General features: G+C 42.6%; 1 protein-coding gene across 1 annotated transcript in view; it reads right to left on the reverse strand.

Annotated features, from left to right (window-relative positions):
- Positions 1–12955, reverse strand: part of PPP2R2D (protein phosphatase 2 regulatory subunit Bdelta) — a 29953-nt gene extending 16998 nt beyond the window's left edge. Inside the window, exons 1-2 of the mRNA XM_042795655.1 lie at positions 12437–12955; positions 12177–12275 (exon numbers count right to left, since the gene is read on the reverse strand). Of these exons, the coding sequence (XP_042651589.1) occupies positions 12177–12275; positions 12437–12443 (106 nt within the window). The 5' untranslated portion in view covers positions 12444–12955. The remainder of the gene's footprint in view (positions 1–12176; positions 12276–12436) is intronic.
- Positions 12956–24801: the final 11846 nt, after the last annotated feature.

The following is a 24801-nucleotide window of genomic DNA, read 5'->3' on the forward strand; positions in this document are numbered from 1 at the left end:
AAATGTAAATCCAAAAGCTACATATTTCCACTTACCATAAAGATCCACTTTGTCAAAACTATACCGGCACAATGAGCACTGCAATAACATTTCATCAAACCTCAGTGTTAAAACAAGAAGAAAAATACCTAAGTTTAAACACTGACACAAGATCTGTCAACTTGCATGCAAATGGGACCTCTGTTCCTCTCTTTACAAGGTTAAGGAAAACTCAAATCATTGATACACTTAAACCAGATTACCAGTATCAAAACCCGTCCTTCCTACTCTACAAACAAACAGGACTCAAGAGATGACGGACATACTGTTTAGATGGCTAAAAAGAGACCAGTTTCTGCCCCCCTGATCTCCCAGTGAATCCTGTTCAGAAGTTTTAGCCCAAGCAAGTCACAGGAGTGTACAGGGCACCTTGTATGTAATTTTAACCGTTTCTTAAATATATTTTCTATGACAGATAAGAAAAAATCTGTCAACCTCTAATGCCAATACACTATTTCGCTTTGCCAAAGCTTGCCACAATTCTCTGATGTAATGTCTCATACCCTGCTTCAGTCCTCAGACAAAGAATTACTACATACACAGAAGGTGGATGAGCTGGTCCACGTAAATCTTTTTATTTGGAACTTCTTTCTTTCTTAAGAAAGAAAACAAACTTAACGAAGGCTCTTTCATAACAAACTGTATAACGTATGTATATGGCAATTGTGAAGTGTTCTAAAGCCAACTTATTCTTCCTGCCTGGCAACCATGGGGAGAAGATGCATGAGAACTGAGATTCAATGGCAAAAAAAGAAATCTCTGTGTATGTGACTACTATTGCTGTTGGGCTTTAATACTGATCTATGCTAATTATTTTCACAATTAGATGTTTGCTTTGTGCCCAATACATGCCTAAATTGAGAGAATGTATAAATTATAAGCCGTTACAAACAGCTAGCTGGCTAAGAGGTTTTATAGTTAACAATTACCAAATATGACATAAGCGAAGAATTTCGTCCTAACATGAGAAAGCTAGTGAACTAGCTGCAGACGTAATCTTAAGTAAATTCTACTCCAAGACTGACAATAGTCAGCTAGAATAAAAAAATTCCTACATCTCATTATCACGCAATTATACACAGGAAAAAAACCCAGGCATTTCAAGAGACACCACAGGAAAGCAGTAAACTGAGGAAAAAACAAGTGAACCAAGGAGGTAAGCAACCAGTGAAGCGACCTGCTAGAGTAATTTTATGACATTTTCAGTACTATACTCAAACCCTAAGTAGCCCTTCAGTTACAAAAGTTTATCAGTAGCAAAACTAATATTCCATTACCACAAAAATCTGAAAACCATTCTAGCATGGACCATTTTTACCCTTTGAGACGTCAGTAAACATCCTAGCAGAAATAAATGACTCCTTAACATACGCAATTACTTCAAACAAAGTCACAAAACCTACTTTTCCATTTAGGTTCAAAAAGGGAAAACGTTATTATTAATTTCTCCCATGTACACAATCCAAGTATTTACTGAATTATTTGCTCAAAATACACTGTGCACCATAGTTGCTTTAACATGCACGTAAAGTCAACGTCATTTGTCCCACACAGCTATTAATTACTAGAATGCTATCTAGCCAAACACAATCCTGGGTTCCTTTGTGTTAAGGACGGTGGAAACATGCTAAAACATAGACACTACCCAAATTCTACGGTTTTAAATAAAAAACACAGGGAGAAGAGGGTAAACAATCACGCACAGGTAAAATGATCATGCGAGTGGAGAATGCCTCTCTTTCCTAACTGACTAACAACTGGAAATGGCAGCTTGAAATTTTAAATCAGCTCTGAAATAGCATGTCGCCGACATATCAACATCTATCGCCAACATGCTACATGGAAATAGGAAAGTGGAGGGGCCACATCAGAACAAAAATAGAAAATATTTAAAGAAAGTTTCTATAAGTTAAAAAACTTGAAATATGATGAATCAATGTATTTTTTTCCTTAACAACACTATACTATTTTAATATATGAAAGTATGAATTAAAACCAGTTTCCCCTACAGGGATGTTTAACTGAAGTCTATCAATCCCCAAAATTATTCTGTCCACTATCCTCAGCACTACACTATCTCAAAGCAGGTAAAAGAAGAAAAAAATTACAAGACTAGAGGCAAACCACAAAATTAATTCCAAACCAGTAACTCTGTGTTCTACTCAACATACTTTACCCATCTACATTTGCTCTTTATTTCCCAGCCTGCTTAAAACTTCTAGAAAAAAAACTAAGCAAGCCCATTAACTTTGGAATTTTAAAAGCTTTTTTATTATATGTCAGATCTTTTTCTTATGTGTACAAGCACCAGTGTTATTTCCCAGCAGAATATTTCAGCCTTTTCTTTATACTAGCAAAGTAACTCACAATTAAATGTACAAAAGTGTGAGGAAAGACAAACCATCATGCTATTTGCTGCTGTACAGCATCCTAATGCACTCTTCTCATATACAAAACTCCTTTGTGATTATGATTTTCCAGAAAGAGAGCCGTCTGTCCAACCTTCCCCCCATTTTTGCTCCAGTGTGGCTAGCACTCTGTTCTGGAAGTAGCCACGTAAACTCTCCTCCTGTAAACTATGGAGAACAGCAAGACTTGTGGCTTTACAATAAGACACTAGTCTGGCAATATTTCTTTCCAGAAAAATTAAATGTTTAATGACATGTTTCATGAAAAATTAAATGTTTAGCCTCATTTTTGGAAAGGAGTTCTATCTTTACAGTCTACATACATAGCAGGAAACTCCTAGCTGTTGTCAAAGCTAGTGTATTAAAGGGATTGCTGGCAAGTAAATTATGGTTCTGCAGAATCCCCAAATTTAAAAGCACTAAGCACTTCCATGGGTAGTAAACACCTTCCCAACACATTAGAAGGCTACAAATACCCATCTTTATAATACTATAACCATTCTTGTGACTTAGGAGACCACCCTATAAGCCCTGACAGGTTTCAAAATTCTGTGTAAGTGCTCTAAGCCTTTAAACATCACTGCTGAATATTAAACTCACTATATCACAAAAGTTGTCATAATTCTGTTAAAGTTCTATAACCTCCAAAGCCTCCTGGGCTAGTTATATTGGAGGGGTGAAGGGGGACAGTATGACAGAGACCAACATTTGTTTGGATTTGGAGATGACAGAAAGCTTAGACCTGCAAACTAATTTAATCCCACAAAGGATTCATACTAGGTATCTCTAACTGACACCAATCTCAATGTCTGGGCTCTCTGTTTAGGTAATGGAGAATGCAAAGAGATCCAGAACATCTAAATTAGATGCCTAAAATTAGCTACTGTGAACTTTTCCTCTCTAAGCTGGCTGAATGTTGCTACTTTGGTTAAAATCCAAAACCTGAAAAAACATAGTTACTTCATAGCTCACCCAGCAGATTAATGAATTTGTAGCTGTAGTTCATGCTTAGGACTAACACTAACTAGAAAAAAGCAGCATCAACTTCTCTCTTGTTCTTCTAAGCCATTCAAAGGCTTTGTCAAAAGCCCCCTCCTCAGACATTTAGTGACCAATGAAGTTGAACAGTCTCTGTTTTCGAACATTACCTAAAAAGTGGGCTGCTCCAACTTCTAGGGGATTTTAACTTAAAATTTCCCAAATGTGGAATGGACAACACACTGCTCCACATTCAGTACAGAGACTGACAAAAAAAATGCATGTTAGCAAACCTGTCTCCTGTCCCTCCCCTTGAAAAATATTTTTCATACACAGCACCTTTTTCCATGATCTGTCCTAGAGAGCTGAAGAATGAACTGCTTTAAGGGCTATGAAACTCTCTGAAGAGGCTCATGCTTTGAGAGGCAACGACTGGCGCAGGACCAAGGCCAGATGACTGGCATAAACTGTAAGGGAGATTGCCAGGAGAAACTAAACATAGAAAGAACATTTCTGTGCCTGTAATCCAGATCAAAGGTGACACACCTTTCCCTCCGACACGCGTTGCTGGTTTACAGAGCCTTTCATTCTACAGCCGGAGGAAGCTGAGGGAGACACTGCACGGTCTCCTCCAGCTGATGGGAATGAAGCAGAGTGCGTGGAAGGGCTAAGTGCAGGTTACGTGCTCCTAAATCAACCTGGAAATCAGAAGCTGGGATCTCCCTGCGATGTTGTGCTGAACTGTAAGCTACGACATCACAACTAACAGAACTCTCTTTTGCAACCATCTCCAGGTACGAGTGCTGAAAACACAGTCCGTCAGGGCCCACACAGAGAACGGCAAGGAACCGTCCTTTGAGAGCAACCAAGTGAAGACTCAAATAGAGCAACATAATACAAAAGGAGCAAGTAAGATTAGTGAAAGAAAAAAAGACACAGAGATCCATTAGAGGGAACGGATTATCAAAGAGAATGATAAAATTTAGAGGCTAACATCTGCTACACACTAAATAATAATAATTAAAAAAAAATGCTTTAAAACCCCAAGTCATATTTAAGCTTAACGAGCTATAGATACTCTGGGCCTTAGAACTGCTTGTTACTTGACTTACAGTAATTAGAAGAAAACACCCCCCCAGACATCACCAGTGGTATCTGTTTGCATCAAAAGGCTTCTGGGGTGGAGAGAGGGGAAGCAGTTGGTGTGGAAGTTCGACAGTTCTTCAATTTGGATGGCTACAGTTCTCACAGCAGGCGCCAGCAGAGCCGCTGGCAGGCTCTCGGCTTCTATCCAGACCCTCCTCCTCTACCTGTCGGGGCAGGCGAGCACCGTCAGAATTTCAGTTCCTGCAGGTTTCTGACTTCAGCACTGACTTCCATTCTTCCACCTCTCCCTTTCTGCGCCTTTTGCTAACTTGCTTCCAGGTGACTGAGGACCTTTCCATACTATGGCTGCCAGAGCAGTCCATGAAAAAGAGTGGTATTACTCTGCAATGAGGATGGACAAAGATTGGTATTGCTGTTATTGCTCCTAAAATATTTCCTAACATGTTGTTTCTTAATTAACAGTTGATAGAAATCAGATTTCTATCTCCGAATTGCACTGAAAGGTGAGCTGAACTTTAAAGCTATCGATAATCACTCGACAATACACATATACATAGAAGTTACTCAAAATCACCTATTTTTCAGAATATGCCACTTTATATACTCAATGTTTAGATTTCCACTTTTATGATTTATTGGAAGAGTTAGCACAGAAGTGAGATGTATTGGAAATCAGGAGAATAAACGAAAGGTGGTATAGTTTTGCTCAGACCAAATTTCTCCCAGTTTACACTGCTAAACCCGCTTCCAACCTAAAGTATCCATCAGGCCCTAATACTAAAACAACTTGCAAAATGGCTTGAATTACCTTTAAGTACCTGGTCCAGTTTAACTTAGCCCAAAATAACTCTGCTTTTCGAACTCATTTAAATCCTGGAACAGCCTTGAGGTGAGCCGAGGGCAGGAGCAGGGCACCTGAGCCGCCTCGGAAGCGCGGCACCGCTGGAGCAGAGCAGAAGGTGGCTGAAGGCAGCGCTGCTGCTGCCCGGCCGTGGCACACTACAGACCAGAGCGTTTCTCTCAGAAAAGGGCCAGCTCCGGCAGCCTGCAGCCCCGCGGGTAGAAAAGCAGCAGCGTGAGGTGGCAAAGTGCTCCCGGGGCCGGGCTGCCCAGCAAACTCCCCCAAACCAAACCCTTGTTCAGCTGACTGAACGCTCACCTGCATCTCAGAAAGGCCAATTAGTGCAATCCCCTCAGTTATTTAAATCTGCGTTTTCTTTTAAATGGAATCAGATCATAATTTGATGCTGCAACTCCTTTGGATTATATTTAAAAAAAACAACTGTCTTCACCGAGTTTCAAGTGCAGGTAGTTGTCTGGATGTGTCAGTACAAAGAAAGGGTAAAGCAGCAGCAAGAAAAGAGAGTAGCAAAGCTGAAGTTCAGGAAGACAGACAGAAACGCTACTTTCATGCCTGTGTCTTTCCTTACAAGCAATGGGAACTTATGAAGTCTATTTATAATATTCAGGACATAATCCAGTATTTTATATGCAAATCAATTGCCTCAGTTTTTTTTTTTTTAACCTCTGGAATAGTAGTTCCAATAACTTTTCTCCTACTGGAAGTATATTTAGTTAATTAGTGTTACTCTGTTAGGTTTTTTTAGGTAGTTAATTGTCACGCTTTTCATTGTACTTTTAATAAGAGTTAATAAAAGTCTACCATGCCCCACCATTCAGCGGAGAAAAAGAAGGCAGTGGCTTTCGCCACTCACAGATTAACAGCATAGATGTAAAGATTTGTACCAATTTCTGTATTTCAACTACTCAAAATGTTTTATTTTGCCTTCCCACCTTACAACTCTGCAACTGATACTCGTTGCTTACCCAGACTGTTTATCATTCATTCAGAAGCTGAGCATTTCCAAAGCTTCACTTTTTAATCAAAATATCATCTAGCTATACCTAGTCATTTGTTTCCTCTTGTAGTCTAGTGGTTGCTCAGTCTTTTACAGGATTTTCTTATCTGTTGTTTAATATTCTTACTTCTTTAAACATCTTTCACTGGTATTGATATATTTTTTTTTTCCCCCTTAAAGCCCATAAAGCTACATCTCCATCGTTTTCTGACAGAACGGTCCTAACTTTCTTTTATGTATCTGAGTCAAAAAAAAGATGCTACATACAAAAGCTACAGGTGAACTTCAACAGCGAAATAAAGCATTCATGAGCCACTTCTGACTGCCTTTAAGGTCCCCACCTAGGCCTTAAAATTCCTAGTTTCCTTCACCAAAAAAAGATAGATACCCTTTTGACAATTCTCAGAATGTTAAACATTTCTGTAATTATATTCATACTTATTCTCCTGCCCCTGTGGTTCCATTAACCCATCACAAACACATGCCAGAAAAAAAAAAAAGAATCAAAATTTGATACCGGAGTAAAAGATTGCAGGTTTAAATTCATGGTAGCTGGCAGAAAAGATTCTCTTCACAGAAAACCGAGAAGACATCACTTAATGTGACCACTTCTTTTAAGCCTGAAGACCACCTGGAGCTTTTTTTTTTTTTTTAATAAAGCCTATCTATTCACTTGTAAAGCTGGGCTTCCTCACTATGAGGAGTCATACTCTAATGATTACGAGAAACATCCAAAAGTTCACTAACTCTGCATTTCTCACACACAACACCTTAATAGTCTCCAGAGTTGCTTATATGTTAATATATAGTAAGATAGTGCAATCTACTTTTCAGTGGCATAACACCCTGCTTTCTTTGTTATCTGACAGAACTGGAATTCAAAAGTTCACTTCTTCAATACTACTAGCTGAGAACAAAATCTTCAGGTAATAGTGTGTTGTGGAATAAAGGGTGGAAACAAATTCTTGGTCCATGGATTGTATGAAGACTTGAGATTAAAGTGGTCTACCGGAAACATTAACACTGCTTTCTCCAATGGGAAACCAGTATATAGTATGTGCTCAGGTCAAAACTGTTTGCAGAATATTATTTCTGCCCACATTTAAAAACCACCAAAACATTTCCCCAAGTCAGTATTATGTCATCATATGTATCATACACAACACCATATACAACACATACAAAGCTGGGAAAATCAAGGAAACCTTAAAAATCTTTGGTCCCTGCAAGAAACGGCGGCTCTTCAGAATATCCCTACCAGTCCTTTGGAGAGCAGAGATGTGGTGAACTGAGGAAGAATCAAGGCAAATCCTGATACTACGTATCACCATAAAGCAAGGGATAAGTGCATTATGTTTTAGAGAGGGCAAAAGAACAGGCATCTAAAGTCCCGTTTATGGTAAAACAGTTTTTCAAGGGAAAAGAACCAACAAAACACAGCTTGAAAGCTTACTCTCTGCCTCACTTCAGTAGTAAGTGACATCTTCAGGAATAGCCAATTATTTATAGTGAAAGGAAATAATACATATGGCTAATAATGGAGTTATTACCATATTTTCCAGTTCTTATAGAAAAAAACCAAACAACCTTAAAATATAGCAACCAATTCTGGTACTTCTTCCATGCAATTTTAACCAGATGTCAAATAGCCGAACCTCTTCTGGAGTATTTTTTTCTTTTAACTCTGAAATCATGCCAGAATTTGCTTAAAACCAGTGAGAATAGGCCAGTTAAATTCCTGAACAGCACATTAGAACATTTTTAAATCATTGATTTGTAAAGGCAATTTAACACTAAGAAGGGTGTTTTTAAATCACTTGTATCCAGACTCGAGAACAATTACAGGATGCATATTTTCCAATATATTTTTATTAGATCATGGTTTTCTTTACTTGTCTTCTGCATTCTGACAAACTTCTGATGTGACTGACTTAGCACAAGCCTTAAAAGGAGAAGTAAACAATCCGTTGAACTGATGATAACAACATATCTTTTGGTTTATCAATGCTGTCGATACCAATTACTATTTGGAGAATTTAAAAAAAAAAAAAAAAAAAAAAAACAACACAAAACCAGTACTTTTCTTTGACCTTTAAATAGAGATACAAAATTTCTTAACAAGTAGCAAATCCAATACAAGATGAGTATGTTGAAAGCCAATGATAACTGCTTCTGAAGAACGCCAGTTTTGCTCATGTGAAATACCTTACAGCAGTTCATCCCCAAGTTAACGACCGGGAGCTTCAGAGCAGCTCCTGTCTGTTACAGAAGGGTGCTGCGTCCAGCATTTATGTGCCAGACTAGGCTCTGCACTCAGCAGCTTCAAAAAAGGTTTCAAATGCAACACTTGAAACAGGTTAAGACTTACGCTGATGAAGCTCCAAGAGGAAAGCAGTACCTGATTCATTTAGTGGAGTAACCATACCCTTAAAGCTGCTTAGACCTGAAAGAGGAAGCTGCATCTGGCCAGTGCCAAATGAAAACAGCATTTAGAGAAAGGAAGAGTTCATCACAATCCAAAACCCCGTAGCGACCGCTTTGAAAAACCTAAAGAAATCCTGGTGTCAATAACGGGAAACCCAGGACCTCCACAGCATACAGGCTCACATTCTGACAAGGATCAGACCTTCTTCCCAGTATTTCTAACTTGCCACTAGCACAAGTCAGTCAGGAAGATTTATGGCACCCACTCTCTCAAGATATATATATATAATATATTGTCAATTATATCTAGAAGTGGATTGTATGCAGAACAGCTGGCCCAAGGGAATTTGGGCCTATCTGTACATTATTTAATAAACTGTTTTATATTTTGCTTGCCTAAAAACCCCAAAGCAGAACATTTCTGAACATGCAAAACAAATTAAAATGCCGAAAACACAAAACTGACTAGTTCTCAGACAGCATTATTTAAAAACAAAAACAAACCTCCCTGTATTTAGAAAGGTAATTTCTACCAAAAAAAGGTAAACCAAGAATAACAAGTTTCACAGGCAATCAGTATGGTTTTTGTACTCACATGGTTTTAAGCTAACAACAAAATTACAACACATTTTTAAATTACTTTTTTTTTTTTTTAAGCAAGCTTGTTGCAATTCTCAGTATCAGTTCTTTTATTCAATATCTGTTTTGTCTTCCAATCCTTCTCCTTGGATCCAATGAAACTTTTCTGCTTTAGAAAACTGTATTTCAGTAACTGGCATATTTTCCTGGTCTTTTTTGAAACGGCCAGATTGGTCATATAAACACTGCTCTTCTATTTATTTAAACAGAGCATTGTACAGATTTCAAAGTGAAGAAAGTGAATACACCAAAAAGATGAAGAGGAGACAAAGCTATTTTCTATATAAATGACCTAGTTAGAAAAATGCCTGGGAATGGAGATGGCAGTTGCAGATCAACCATAGCAATTTGTCATAGCCGTGTTCATATTTTGGCTAAAGCAATACACATGAGAAACAACTATTGAATAGAAAACATTCTAGAATTGCACTTCAAAAAGAAAAGTGACTTTTTAGTTAAGTTGCCTGACTCTCAGGCTTTGTAATTTCAGCTACTGAGTGAACTGCCTGTAAGAACATTTAGCAAGTAAGTCTGCATTTAATATGTTTGACAGATACTTTATGCTGTCATTTTCAGATTTCCTCCATAGAGGTTATTTTTCACAAAACAGAAAAGAGGGGGGGAAAAAAAAATTTACAGAAATAGCAAGTTTTCTTTATCACAAAAATGTGCATGAAATTCAGTGGTTTTATGCAGTATTTGCAGCAAGGCTATTTCAAGGCAATGGCCGCCCATCAAATAGGTTTAGATGTGCAGTTTGGTAAAAGCTGTTTTTAAAAATGGTAATGAGTAAATATTTTCATAACTGGGGCCAAAAATCTAGCAATGTAATTGCACTCTTCTTGCATACCGTTGATTCAAATTCAGGCAATTATTAGGAATTGAACTGCATATTTTCTTTATTTAATTCCAATTCCAATGCAAAAAACCTAATGGGGGCAGAGGGGAAGCCCAAAAACCAAAAGAAAGACAATGAGTCAAGTCACAAAAACCTGTAAGTAGTTCTCGCATTCCAGTACGAAAATGAAACTCTAGTACCAATTCTGCAAAACCAGGTGCTGAATGATTACTTATATTAATTGCCCTACGAAGAAAATTAAATTCCTCATTATGTAGTAGCATCACGCACAATCTGAAGTCCTCACTCCAGGAAAAGTCACGTTAATAAGGTACAACTGGGAAAATCTAGTGTAAAAGTGTTGAGCATTATCATCACTATTTCCCCTTACTACTCCTAGTTACTCAAAACAGAGAACTTGCCTCTCTCTAACCAAAGACATCACCGAGGCAGAGCTGTCTCATCAGTAATGTAAGTTCCTCTTTGAACAGTCCTGTTACGTACTTAAATAATTAACCGGGTTTAGGACATATTGGTGTTTCAAAAATGAGCAGCTTTCCAGCTCCACACAAATTCACATTGCTCAGTAACTGACTGGGAACTAAGGTGCTTATAGAAGTATATTTTTTGCAACATGGAGAACTGACTTTTAGTCACATCGATGATAGATCCTAAGAAAAAAAGACCATTTGGGAAACTCCTAAAAGCTACTTAAAAACATAAGAATTCTGGAAACTTCAGAACAATAGCACGTGTTACAAAATATATTTGGGGGGAAAAAAAAAAAGAAAACAACAACTGAGTCTGAACACTAGTTTCTCAAGCAGTTCTCAAGTCTATTCCTCCCATAGCTATTATTTTAAAATGGAATGCCAAACAAAGTGGCATGAAAATGAAAACACTGTCGGCATAATTTCCCTGTAGTAGACAGTAAGAAAAAATATTTACTTCATGCAGTAAAAAAAAGAAAATCCAAACTCCAAGATGACCACACACTGGCATTACTGCAAGTTATTTCACTTCATACAGTAAATACAGCTATTTCAGTGAACACAGGAAAAATCAAATATGCAGCACAGGATTGCATATCATGCACATACTTCACACTCTTTTCTAAACAGTATTGTCAGCCTGAACAGTTCGAACACAGAAAATTTAGGAAAAAAATAACTTTTCATCAAAGCACAGTAAAACTTCACATTGCTTCTAATACTAAAGAGAAACACTCTTTCCAGTTAAAACATTTCTTATTTTCTACTCCTTCCAAAACACGTTGTGCTTAGAAAGTTTCAGAGAAATGTAAAGGTGTACCTGTTTTACATATTTAAATATCCCTATTTATAGCTCCCAAATGTTAACAAGTAGGACTAAAATCTCTTCTCAGCTGCTGGAAGCCTTTAAACTCTACTTTTTAAATTAAGCACAAATGACAGACCTGCACGCTCTCTCTTTGCGTCAGAGGGAAACTTGACAAGCCTGACAGACTCCATTTGTGTTTTGGTTTTGCCTTTTTTTTTTTTTTTTTTTCCCCCCCCGTGTTTTATCATAGTCATTACCTTTTCTCCCTAGCGATTAAAGCACAGGGGGAAGCCACCATGTCTCCTCTATCACGTTCTCCCCCCCCCCCCCCCCCCCCCGCTCTACCACCGCTAAAAATAAATAAATAAATAAAAAAGCAGCACATCGCCCTGGAAGCCCGGGCGCTAGCTTAGTCATTGCAACACCCCCCCCCCCCCATCCTCCGAGCCTCGGGCAGGGACCGGGGAGATGCTGCAGCTCAGCCCTTCCCCGCCGAGACGCGGATGTGGAGGGAGGGAAACGGGGTGCCGGTGCCCGCGGCTGCGGGGGCCCCCCCCCCCCGCCGCGGCCCTCCCCTCCCCTTACCTTCCGCCACGTCCTCGTCGATAGCCCCCTTCACCTGGGAGAAGCACCACTGGAAGTCGTTGCCGCCGCCTCCTCCTCCTCCTCCTCCTCCTGCCACCCCTGAAGAAGGACGAGAAGGCGGTGAGGGGAGCGCGGAGCCTTCCCTCACAGACATTCCCCCCCCCGCCCGCCCCGGCCTCGCCGCGCCGGCTTCTCCCCCCCCGTTCCGGCGGCTTCGCCGTGAACCGGAGCGCGTCCGACTTCCCCCCCCCCGGCCTCACCTGCCATGTCGCACGGTAGCGGTGGGGCGGGGGAGGCGCCGGCCGGGAGCGGGTCGCAGCCGCCGCACCGAGCTGCCGCCGCGGGAGGTTTCGGGGTTTCAAAATGGCGCCCATTGCCGGTCGGCCTGATCCGGTGACGTCATCGCCCCGGCTCCCCTCAGGGAGGGCCGGGCCGGGGGGAGAGCAGCGGCGGCGGCGGCGGCCGCGCCGGGAGGGCTCGGCCGGGGAGGCGGTAGAGGAGGAAGAGGAAGAAGAAGAGGAGGAGGTGGAGGTGGAGGTGGAGGAGGTCCCCGTCGCGGAGGTGCTTGCCGGGCGGCGAGGTGGGGGGGGGTCCAACCTCGCCGTTCCACGCGGTGAAAGGTGGGCAGCGGGGCCGGGACCGCCACAGCGGCCTCGCACCGCGCGTGGCGACAGCTGTGGAAATAGCCGCTTTCACCCGCTTTTCTGATTTATTTTCGCTCGTTTTTCCTCCCCCCCCCACCCTCCCCGGATGTTTAATGGTGATGCTGCCGAACGCCGCTCGCTGGTTTGCTCCGCCCGTGAGCGCCGGAGCCGGGAGGGGGGCAGCGGCGGGGCGGCACAGGGTGAGGAGGGGCCGGGCCGGGCCGGGCCGGGCCGGGGCCCGTCTGGGGGGCGGTTTGGGGACCCGAAGCGTGCGGGGGACGGTCCCGCTCCGGGGGGCAGCCCGTGGGGTCTGTCCCCTGCCCGGGGTTTTGGAGCCCGGGCGGGGACGGGGCTGCGCGGTGCCCGCAACCGGCGGTGTAACAGCGGGGCCCGGGCACCCGGCGTTGGTCCCTGGGGGGGGGGCGAGGGCCTGCCCTGTGGGCTTCAGCTTTCGCCTCTTATGCTTATTGCTTTGTTTTGTTTTGTTTTGTTTTGTTTTGTTTTTCCCTCCAAACCAGCATGGATACTGAAAGCTGCGAAGATGCAGTTTTTGCCCCTCGATCCCAAAGAGCAGAAATAAATCAAAATTTTGCGGTTTTCTGAAATTCCTGTGTCAAAATGTTCTTGACCTGTAAGTCCCTTTGAAGGTGGTGTAACGTGAACTTTAATGCCCTTAATGTTTCTAGAGAAGTGTTTAGGAAGGTAACAAGCCTGTGCTGTCTACATCTTCAATGTTAGGTATGTTTCCTAAATCATGTTGGTTGTAGGAAATAAAAGCAAAGCTGTTGATGAACAGAGACTTGAGTAGTTGTCTTGAATGCAAACGACAAAAGAAGCGTATCCTCCTTCTTACGGAGTAACAGTCTTGTTAGTGATAACACTAGGTATGTAGGTATAGGAAAGTAATCTAAGGCAAGTGGGTATTGGTTGTGGTTTATTTATTACCTAATCTTTGCTCTTCAGAGGGAACTTGTGGAGCAAGTTCTGTGCTTAGCAAAACTCCTACTTGTCTGTTGAAAGCTGTCTATTTTACTTTTTGATTGGCTTAAACATTCAGCCCATAGTGATTAGCCAGCTATATCCATATATAGAATTAATGTTATACCTGTGTTATAATTTTACGGATACCTGAAACTTCTGTGTTGAAAAATGAAGAGTAATTCACTAATGGAAATCCAAATAGTATAAATTTTGTTATTAAAGGAATGCAGTCCTGAAGTTTTTATTTTTGAATGGTTTTTTTATTGCTTTGTATTAGTGACAGACACATTTAAATACAGAAATTTAAGCATACGATGGGCAAAATAGATACAGCTCAGCTGAAGACTTGTGTTTTGAAATCTTATTTCAGCTTGAAGTAAACACTGGCCTTGTTCTGTTACTGAACCGAGAGAGGAGGTTTTATGTCACACTGTTGGCCTGGGTCTGCTTAATGACAGCTACTAGTCATGAATCAGGTCTATGACTTGAGCTTCTAGGAATTTTTAAACAAGAAATGTCAATTTAAAAGTTAAATAAAAATATGAGTGGAAACTCAGTATTCTTACCAGCTTTTTTTGCATGTGTCACGTTGCCATGATGGCGAGCTGTATGTGTAATGGTAAAATTTTATAAATAAAACTGTTGGATATCTCTTGTGCGTGTGCTTTGGATGTCTCTGGCCATCTAGGGAGCGACTGGGGGGAAGGTGGAGGACAGCCGCTGCTCAGTGCTTTACAGCTGAGGGCAGTCAATGCAAGCTGTGGCACGGGAAACTCAGATGAGGTGTAGGGAAAGGGCTCTTCACAAGAGGGTGGGTGGTGTAATGCTGGAACCGGGGCCAAGAGGTGGGGGGAAGCCCCGTCCTCAGGGACAGTCTTGACTGGCCAAGGCTGTGAGCAGCTTGATCCACCTTTTAAAAGAGACCCTGCTTTAAGCAGGGCTTTGGGCAAGATGACCTCGGGGGTCACTCCCAACCGAAATGGTTGGAGCCTACAATGTACACTCAGTCTTAATTCTTACCTTAGTTTTGTGTTTGTGTGTGTTTTGTTTGTTTTTTTTTTTTTTTTTCCCCACTTTTTTTTGTGCATTAATGTGTGCTTTTGGAGTGAACTAGATGCCTTCATGTGCCTTACACTCATGTAAATTAATGAGTATATATAATCTGAGAGACAGTTCAAATGTTGACTCAGGTAAATTGTTTTGAGGATAATCTGCTAATTTGAATACTGAAGTTAAAACAGCTAATAATTAAGTTAGTCTCTTGAAGTGGGTGCATGCATTTGTTCATTTTTTCGAATGTGTGCAATTTTGAGCAGCATCTTTTTTAAAAGTGTTGTTATATTTTTGTGAAGTGCTTTTTAAAAAAGTTAAATTTATATGCAGAATGCACCTGTCCTCATCGATTATATTCAAAGAAAAGGTTAATTAAAATGAAGGAACCAGTTAGTTTTTACAAGCTTTCTAAAGTTTGGAACTTGAACTCAAAAGAATGTTGGTAGAAGAAGATTCAGCCCACTGTGATCTGTTGGGTGTTTCGCAGTTCCTAAACTTTTTTGCAGGTGTCTGACACTTGTGTGGGACTTTCTTAAAATATTATTCCACTCACTTGCTTCTACCTGGAAGTTTGTGTTGGTCACTTGGATCGGATTGCTGGGAAAGCTTTCCTGTGCTCAGCTGTCCGTGCGCTGGGGAGCCGGGGGGACAGGCTGTTGCACAAGCAGTGGGATGGGGATGGGTACAATACTTTCTGTATCATTCTCAGAATTAAAGCACAGAGTGTTTGCAGTGGCTCTTTCCAGTTTAATGGTTTTGTGTCGTGTATTTAGGAGTTGTGCTTAGAAGAAAGTGACGCTTTGCTCTTGCCACACTTATCAAGAGAAGCTACTGACAAGCGATGTTTCCAAATGTTCTCTCAAAATAGTATCTTGCCCAGCCAGCTGCTTCGTGCCCCCTGACATATACTGTGTGAAATGTTGTTGCTAACTCATCAGCAGTTGTTTCTTGTCGTAGCTCCCATTATCTGTTTATGATTAAACAAAGCCCTGAACTCTGCTGGTGGTTTGGTAGCGGTCTTCCACTGCTATTGCTTTGAAAGCAAAGCATGCTGAAAGTATATTTTCAAAAAACATAGTGAGAGCCATAGAAATAGCATTTATCATAACTGGTTGGCATATGGAATCAGATTTCACTAATAGATACATATCACATGCTAATTGACATAAAACCATCTGATTATTCTTAGGTGGGAAGAGCAACAGATTTTTTTTCCCATGGAATGTTTGTCAGTCTTCCAAACTTCAGGGAAAACCTGTGGTTTAGAAGTTGCTAGGGTACCTCGTTAGCCCTGTATTTGGTGGTCTTACCTCTGTTTTTTTACACCGTGTTTATCCATATGGTATATAAACATATTCTGGACTTCAGTCCTCAGCTCTAGATTGGGCTTTGTGGAACTGTGGCAGTTTTCTGCCCCCTCGCAGGTGGATGCCTGCTCTCAGGCCTGTCCCAAAGCCGTGAGTTACAGACCCTGCTCCCTCCGGAACGTTGTCCTTTAGACACACTCTCTTTTTCCGCACCAAAGCATCCTTGCATCCGAGCCCCTCAGTAAAGTACATCCCTTTCTTCATGTCCAGCCTAATGTCCTCAGGCTTGCGGCTCAGCTTTTCCCTCAGCTTCCAGCTCTCCCGAAAGGCCCGTCCTCCCGGCAGCACCGTCACCTTCCTCGCTGCCCCCAGACTGCGTGTCCCGTGCAGAAATCCCGGTGACCCTCTGCAGCCGCCCCTGCCAGCCAGCCTGGCCCCAGCTGATCCCCGGCACCGGCCAGGGGAGCTCTTCCAGGAAGAAGCAGCACAACCTTTTTTTCCTAGCGCTGGTTTGGCTGCCACCGGGCATTTCATTTCTATATTATGGATAGCTTCTGTATGAGGGAACGGAAGGGGTGATGGCACACGCTCTGTTTACAGCTGCAACGGCAAAGTGTACCCTAGTTAGTCACAATTTCTTATCCTGCTTACCTTCCAGTAGTATTGTCAGGCATTTCACATGGTTGTTTAGAGAGGAAAGAATGTGAGGAGAAGGGAAGAACTGCAGAGACCTTCTTTGCAGCTGACAGTCATTATGAATATACCTTGGAAACGTCAGCTTTAGACATCTGAAAGCAGTGTTGTTTTTTTTTTTTTTCCCCCCAAAATAGAAACAAAAGAAACTTTGATAGCTGAATCACCTCTGACTGAAGAAAATGTCTGTTCTAATGTGTTTTTCATGCTGTGATCCAATAATTGCTCTCTGGCATTGTAAGGAAAGATCTTGAGCTAAACAAAAACTTCAGGCAGCTTCTCAGCAGTCTGCGCACACTTCTCTATAAAACACTTTTTTAGTAATGTCAAAAGCATCGCTACTTGGAGAGGATCTTGGGAACGGTTGCTTCGTATGCCTGGTTGAGGAGCCACAGGAGTTTTCTGCTAAGTTGCATTGGTATGGATTTGAAAACAGTTTTGCATTTTACTCAGGACCAAGCCAGGGATTACATCTCACTGTTCCATAAAACAGTAGCGGGTAGTAGCTAAGATTAAGTTTGGAGATTACCTCTTAGTTTGGCCTTTATGGCCTGGTCTATATAGATTGGGAAAATTATGAGTGACTTTACCTTTGCTGCCCTTTTCTCCTCCCGGGTACCCTTTAGCATAGTGCAGTCCGCTTTGCCATCCTGGCAGACAGGCGCTAATTTTGATCAATGCTATGGCCTTCATATTTTGGCTTGTAATTTCAGTCCATGTGGACTCATGGTTCGTAGCTGGTTTCTTTATTTAATTTCATTCTGTGTTTGCTGTAGCACTACACCACCACCACCAGCATGCCCTAGTCTCTCTTTCTGGCATGTTTCTCCTCCTGCATCGAGGCCTTCCATCGTTTGTCATCGTTCGGCAGTCTCTGATTGTGCCCAGGCAGCTGAAGCCCTTGTCTGGAAGCTGACCAGCCCGCTTTCTCCAGGTACCACTGTCAGCAGGTATCAAAACCCTGCCTGTTGCCCCGATCACTCCAGTGCAGGTTAATGGGGCCCTTCAGAGAACACTATCATAGAAGTCATATTTTCAGCTGCTTTCTTCAAAAACGAAGCCCTTCCTCTAGATCCTGTTTCCTGTCTCCTGCCTCTAGTACCCCCTTACAGAATTAATGTGGTTGGTGGTAATGGGTAATAGTTGCTTTCAGTTCTCCTCGAAGGTGGGTTCCTTCCTCAGTGGTGGATCGTTGGACACTTAGCAAAATATTTTTACAGCGCTGTGTGGTTTTGCATCTGTTTGCACGCTTCTTCTGATTGATTTGGCTCATACGAATAATTTTAAGGCATAGAGAACATGAAGTATGGCTGTGGATGTGCTCTGCTTGAATGTATTGAGGTTGTAATTGCTTTGATCAGAGCTGCCCTTAATTTTTAGTTCTAAGATAGAATCATAGAACCATTTGGGTTGGAAAAGACCTTTAAGATCATTGAGTCCAACTGTAAACCTCTCACTGCCAAGTCTACCACTAAACCGTGTCCTCCCTATGCACCAACCCTCCAGAGTTGGTGACTACCACTTCCCTGGGCAGCCTGTTCCAATGCTTGACAACCCTTTCAGTGAAGGAATTTTTCTTGATATCCAATCTGAACCTCCCCTGATGCAACTGGAGGCTGTTTCCTCTCATCGCTTCTTACTTGAGGGAGGAGACCGACCCCCCCCCTCGCTCCAACCTCCTTTCAGATAGTTGAAAAGAGCCATCAGCTCTCCCCTCAGGCTCCTACCCGGTATTTGAGGTGCAGCCTCAGCAGTGCCCAGAACAGGGGGACGCTCCCTTCCCTCGTCCTGCTGGCCCCACTCTTGCTGACACAAGCCAGGATGCCACTGGCCGCCTTGGCCACCTGGGCACACTGCTGGCTCACATTCAGCTGGCTGGTGACCAACACCCCCAGGTCCTTTTCCGCCAGATGAGTTCAGATAGTAGGTTCTGTGCAGATGTGAATCTGTTTCTGCATTTCTCTCTTCTTCCACCAAAGTAGAAAAGTGCCAGCAAACCCTAAATGTTGTTTTCTATGTGTGCTTTCCCCACTGTCAGGTAAAGTCCTTAAAAGACCTCCCCTACGTGCCCTTCCCATGCAGAGTTCTCCTCGTTACTCAGCACTACTGCGAGTTGTGTGGTTTATTTTAATGAAAGCTAGGAATTCTGTCTTGTTTCAAATTCGATTCATCTCAGTTAACTTTAAGGCTATTGTTTCCTTTGACAGAAGTGGTTCTTTGCTTTGTCCTGCCCAGAGCCAGGCCCTGCCACTTTGCTTCAGGGCTGGTTCACCGCAGTTCCAGACGCTCAGCATTGCAGAGGTGCTATCCATTTCTTCCTCAACTGGAGTAGCTGTCAAAAGGAACTGGGTGTGTCATTGTAGTCTTTCAGTTTAAAATGGGAGCCAAGTGTTTGCAATCTTGTTACTGTAATGAAAAAGAAAGAAATCTCTGTTTTGCCACTTACTACGTGTCCCGATTTTGTTTCCTGTGAGCAGTTTAGAAGCCAGCTTCCCCAAATGCACGGTGGTCTCTTATCTAAATAGACTTTGTTTTGGGGACAGTGGGTGTCACTTCTCTGTGACATGCCACCCATCCAGAGATGGCCCTTTATGCTGTTTTAAGACGTATGCAGGTGATAAACTATGAACATCTTGTGAAAATACTAATTTTCGAGTTATCTTTGAAGGGAACTTTTATTATTTGGTTTGAATGGAATTGCTCATCCTTCTGCTTCTCCTGGATTAAAGTAGAAATTGTCTTGATTTCACAAGTTGGAGAAGACGGATGTCAGACACAGAAGTGAATTAGTCATATCTGTGATAGCAAGATTGCTGTTCTGTGACACTTTGCTAAATGTCAAAGTCTCATTCCCACCCAGCTGCAGCTGCTCCACTCTGTGCAACTTCAATTAAAACTTCAGAATAATTCCAAACATTTTTGGGTTTGTCCAGCCTCACCCAGATTTTAATTGCAACTTGTGCATTTTCCACTGGGGAAGAAGAGTTATAAACCTGTCACAGCTGAGTTATGAGTCACTGCTTTAGCTAGGTGTGGCTGCAGATACTCCACTCCTCTGACTCTAAAAGTCAGTCATTACCCCCGTCTTAGCAGTAAGGCAAATTAAGCATGGGGTAGGACTTACTCAACTCTAAAGTGTTCTTTCCTGCATAAAACTGATGCGGATGCTTAAGAGGGGATGAAAAGAAACTGAAACACTTCTCTTGGAAAAGAAACTGTTTGAATTTTACTGTAAACGCTGAAGTTAGGAAAACACCTCTTTATTTGAACACTCGAGTAGGCTGCGGTGAGAAGCACTTAAGACCTGTGTAGAGGGATATACATAGATGTAGGAAATGGCATTTTTTTCCTGATGCAGCTTTTCTATTTTGAGATAATGAAAGCTTGAATGAAAAAAAATTTTTTTTTTTTCCCCTGTTACCATGTTGATTGCAGTGTATGATTTCAGGAGAGTCAAAAGACCAAAAGGTCATATGGGCCAAATTAATTACTTAAAAATAAACAAGATTAAGAAACCCTTCTATGTGCATTGTTAACTACTGCGGGAAATGCATGTTCTAGCAGCAGTGCTGTAATAAACCCTGGGCGTGCTCTGCTCATGAGGCTTTGGTTGTGAAAAAGTGTCGAGAGAAGCTCTTGAACAATGTGGGTTTTTAAAGAGAGATGGGACTAAATGAAATGTTGAAACATTTTCACAGCCAGACAAGTTATAGTGCCTATTCTTTGTCCGACAGGGTGATGCTAGGTTTGGTTGGCTTTCACACCTGTCACCCTCTTAAATTGATTGTCTTTTCAGTAAGAATTAAAAGTATGTTGAAAATAACATAAGAGTGTTTAAGCTGTAGTGAAATAATGGAGAAAATTCAGTGTTGAAATAAGTAGCACTAACATATGCTAGAGCTACATCTGGTTGGAAGACTCAAAAAGAGTACTTGAGGTGTCGGCGGATATTGGTAACGGAGTATGTGTTTACTACAAGCTCTATATGGTGAAATTTTAAAGGATTGTAAAACTCTTCTCTCTCAAATCTCTCTGTCCCGTGCACCTTTTAGCACCAGTGGTGTGTGAAGAGGAGTAAGTTCCAGACCGGCGAAAGCTGCTGGGTGTATTTTGGACTTTTGTGCTCCGGCCCCTGGAAAACAGTTGGCAAAAGCCTCAGGCCCCGCAGGGAGCTGCTGTCCCCGTGCACCAGCTGAGGTTATCAATGCTCTCCACTGATGCCAGGGAGGCTCGGGCCACGGCTGCGTGCCCTCGGGTAGCCCTCAAAAGCCCCTGTTGTTCACAAGACACGGGCCAGTGAGGCGCTGATTTGCCACGAGCTTCGCACATATGTTGCAAGTTCTTCTAGAACGTTAAACACGCTTCCATCAAAAAAGAGCAAGAGGAATGTTATTGCTTACGATAGTTACAATTTGACCCAGAAAACGTGGCAGGAAGTAGACCTGCAAGGCGTTAGTGTGTCCTGGGCTCTAACCACTGTGAGACAGCCGTGAATGCGTTCCCAGGGTGTCGTAGCCATGTCACCGTGCTGCAGGCGTCCGGGAGGAATAGCAGCTACCCTGGCTCCAGAGACTAGCAGCTCAGCCACACAGTAGAAGCCCTTAAATGTTCACCTGCTGGAACATGTAATATCACAGATAATCTAAGCAAAATTGCAGAGCTGTCACTATAGGAGATACTGTTATGTGTTGGCTACCGGTATTCTTTGCTAAATGTTTCTGCTCAAAATGGTCAGCTAAAGAAAGGGCTGTTAGCTCCTGTCCTCCAGCGTGGAGTGAAGCTGTAGCTGTGTCCTCAGCAGAACTGCACGGGGCTGTTAAATATGGGCTTCCACTGGGAAGGGAGCCAGGGCAAACAACGGTCTGAAGAAGCGGAGCACGGAGATTTGCTAAATATTTGTTTCAATTACTTGAACTACCCTGTATTCTTACTACAAGTTTATGAAGTATTTACAGCCACTTCCCGATTGAGGATTACTGACTGAAATGGTATATCCTAGTCCTATAAGAATACAAGCTTTATTAGTAGTGCAAGTTGTCTTTATTTCAAAACTGCTTTTTAAAGTCAAAATTCCAAAGGGAAGCCTTTGATTCATTTACATTTCAGTGTATTAAAAGCTACCAACAAAGGCACAGCATAAAAACAAAAGTATTGAGATTCTTGTTTTGTTGTATTATGAGCACTGGTTGGTTACCTGGAAAGGTGCCTGCAGGGAGGTTTGCAGTGATAGGAATCACTAGCTACAAGCTCATCTGCCTTTGCTGGTTTGCTTTTGCCGTCACCCAGATGGACAATTTTAGCTGTACAGCTTATTCCAGTGTTGCAGTACACATGTGGTTAATGCTTTTAAACTTGCCTGCTTTTTGTACAGTGTTTCCAAGGTTTAACCTTTCTTCTTTATCCTCATGTTAACGTCTTTGTCAAAACTCTTGTCTTCTCACCTCTGGGCTATTGGAGCCTCCCCCTCGGTGCCGACCCGTCTGACCGCGCGTTTGTCCAAAGCAAGTCACCGCCCTGCTGCTGCCCTTGGCTCTGGGTGTACCGCTCTGCTAAAGCGCACGAGCCCTTTCACAGGCTCTCCTGCATTCACTACATCAAAACCAGGTATCATACTTTCCATTTTACAAACCTTCTGTATTAAACCCTTCTGTTTTAGCATCCCAAGAAAACCCCAAATCCCTCTTGAGGGCTCCAGCCCAGAGTACAGTCGTGGGGGAGCAAGGGAGCCCAGAGCCCGTGTGCCTTCAGCCTGCCCAGCCCGGGAGAACGGGGAGAAGCAGTGATAAACAGCCACTGAGATTATCTCAATTATAAGTCATGGAATAACACCTTTCGCCTGAGAGCTTGAGAGCGCTGCCCTGTGTAATGTTGCTGAGCGATGTCTGTCAATCCAGTTTTGTTTGGAGTTGGTCTTTGCTTTTTCTCCATCTTATATGAACCTCTCGGTTACGTGTCTTGCACAAGTACTAGGTCCCAGCCTCAAATTCAGCATCAGTTTTCAGGCACTCTGGCAGAGACTGAAAAAGAAGGTGTTTTTTTCTCTAATCAAAGCCAAGTTGTTCTTTCCAGTGATTCTAAAGATGCGGGAGGCAGTTGGGAGAGCTGGGCTTACGAATAAGCCAGTGCTCTGCCTCTTTACGGCAGAGGGTTTTTTTATAGTAAGTTTTGCTGCTTAAAAGTCAGAGAAGGGAAACTTACTTTGAAGTAGGAAGCTGCATAATCCATTTCAGAGTACGTGCTGACCGAGAGAAGAAGGTGCTTGCCTGGATGGCTCACAGAGGCAGTCACGGCGATGAGATTGGTTCCTGGAGCGCTGTTGCTCGTGCCTGTGAATGACAAGTAAATTAGTGTTCCTGCCAGAGAGGCGAACTGGTGGGGTTGAAAAAGCTGCTGTCTCCCACCTTGGCTGTTGGAAACTTGTTGCTTCTGAGGAACTGGGTGAGGTTGGTGGCTCTTTCTGAAGCTGCCTGTCTGGAAATGGCTCAGCAGCTTCTGCGGAGGTGGTTGTATCTCCTGTCTCTGTGTTCCTCTCCAGCCCGTGGCCTCTGAGTTAAGCGTCGGCAGAAGTGTGCGGAGATGCAGAGACGGCAGAGCTGGGGAACAAAATCCCTGTCAGTTCATCAGCAGATTGAAGTAGCCCGGGAGATCGCTGGGGGACAACAGGTATGGATGAGAGAGCGGGGAAAGTCTGTGCGCCCCAGGATGTTCGGGCTTAGGCAAATACCTGAAATGCCCAGGGTGAGGTGGAAGAGGGGCAGGCTGTCGGACGCGGAGGAGGTGGTTGTGTGATCGTAGGTTTGCTAATTATTGCTGTTGAGGGCCGAGATGATCTGGAGTTCCTGCTTGCCTTGCTCAGCGTTCTGACCTTGCCCCCATGCCTTACCCCTTCTGCTGCAGGCACTTCGCTTTCACCCGGGCTCTTTCAGTTACCAGGTTATGGAGATTTACCTTTGAGCTCGGCTTGAGAATTAGCCTGTGGTAACTATCTTCAAACTGCCACGTAAACTGTCCGTAAGGTGGATAGGTGCTGCATCTCGACACTTTTGTGCAACCAGACAGAAAATGAGGCTGGCTGCTGGGAATTAGGATGTAATGCTAATAGATCCCTCCTCATTCGGAGCATTGTTTGGGTAGTTCGTATCAATTTAATACTGTTCAAGCTAAATAAATTATGGACAGTGTGTTCTCAAATGTAACCTTTTACTACATAGGGGCAAGAACATTGTCAGCAGGAATGATGTGTCATTCACAGGTTATATGTTTACACTGATAGGGGAAATTTAACTAACCGCTGTGGTTTGGAAAGCTAGCACAAGGCATTATCCCCAGCTGTGACCATATAGTTTTAAATATTGATTGAAGTTATGAGGATTTTGTTTTGATTTCTTTTGAACTCATTAGTAATCTGCAATTAAAAACTCATACAAATGTGCTATTGTCTGTCCAGCAGATTTAAAACTCATGCAGTGTTTAGAAAAATGGAAGTGCTCTACTTTATTTTTAATATACACGTTACTGATTTTGACCATTTGGCTGTGATCTCTCGGCTTCCCTTAGCAGTGTTAGGACATTTGGTAAACCAAAGCTTCCTGTGCCCAAGCAGCTCCTCCTGAATTCTCTGGAACTAAACATTAGGGTAATTCTAAACACTAAATAAAGTTCCTGTGAGAAGTTTAGCCCTTAGGCTGTCAGAAATTCGACTATACGTTGTTTTCCTAAAGCAGTACCTTTTAACGTGTTGCAAGTATTTATTTTTTTTATGTGTCATAATTGATACTGCTCGGTGCTAAACTACTGCATGCTATTAGCTCTTTTTGTGTACAAGAAAAAAGTGGTTTGTTGTGTTTGCTCTTCTGCTTATCCACTTTCTAGTTGTACGTACACGAGACTCCTAAGATCTTAGTGTTGTTTTCTGCGTGCAGTAGTGCTCTCTGCTGTCCCCGAGTT

The sequence above is a fragment of the Tyto alba genome, unplaced genomic scaffold (assembly GCF_018691265.1).
Source record: "Tyto alba isolate M040663 unplaced genomic scaffold, T.alba_DEE_v4.0 Super-Scaffold_1, whole genome shotgun sequence".
Taxonomy (NCBI): Eukaryota; Metazoa; Chordata; class Aves; order Strigiformes; family Tytonidae; genus Tyto; species Tyto alba.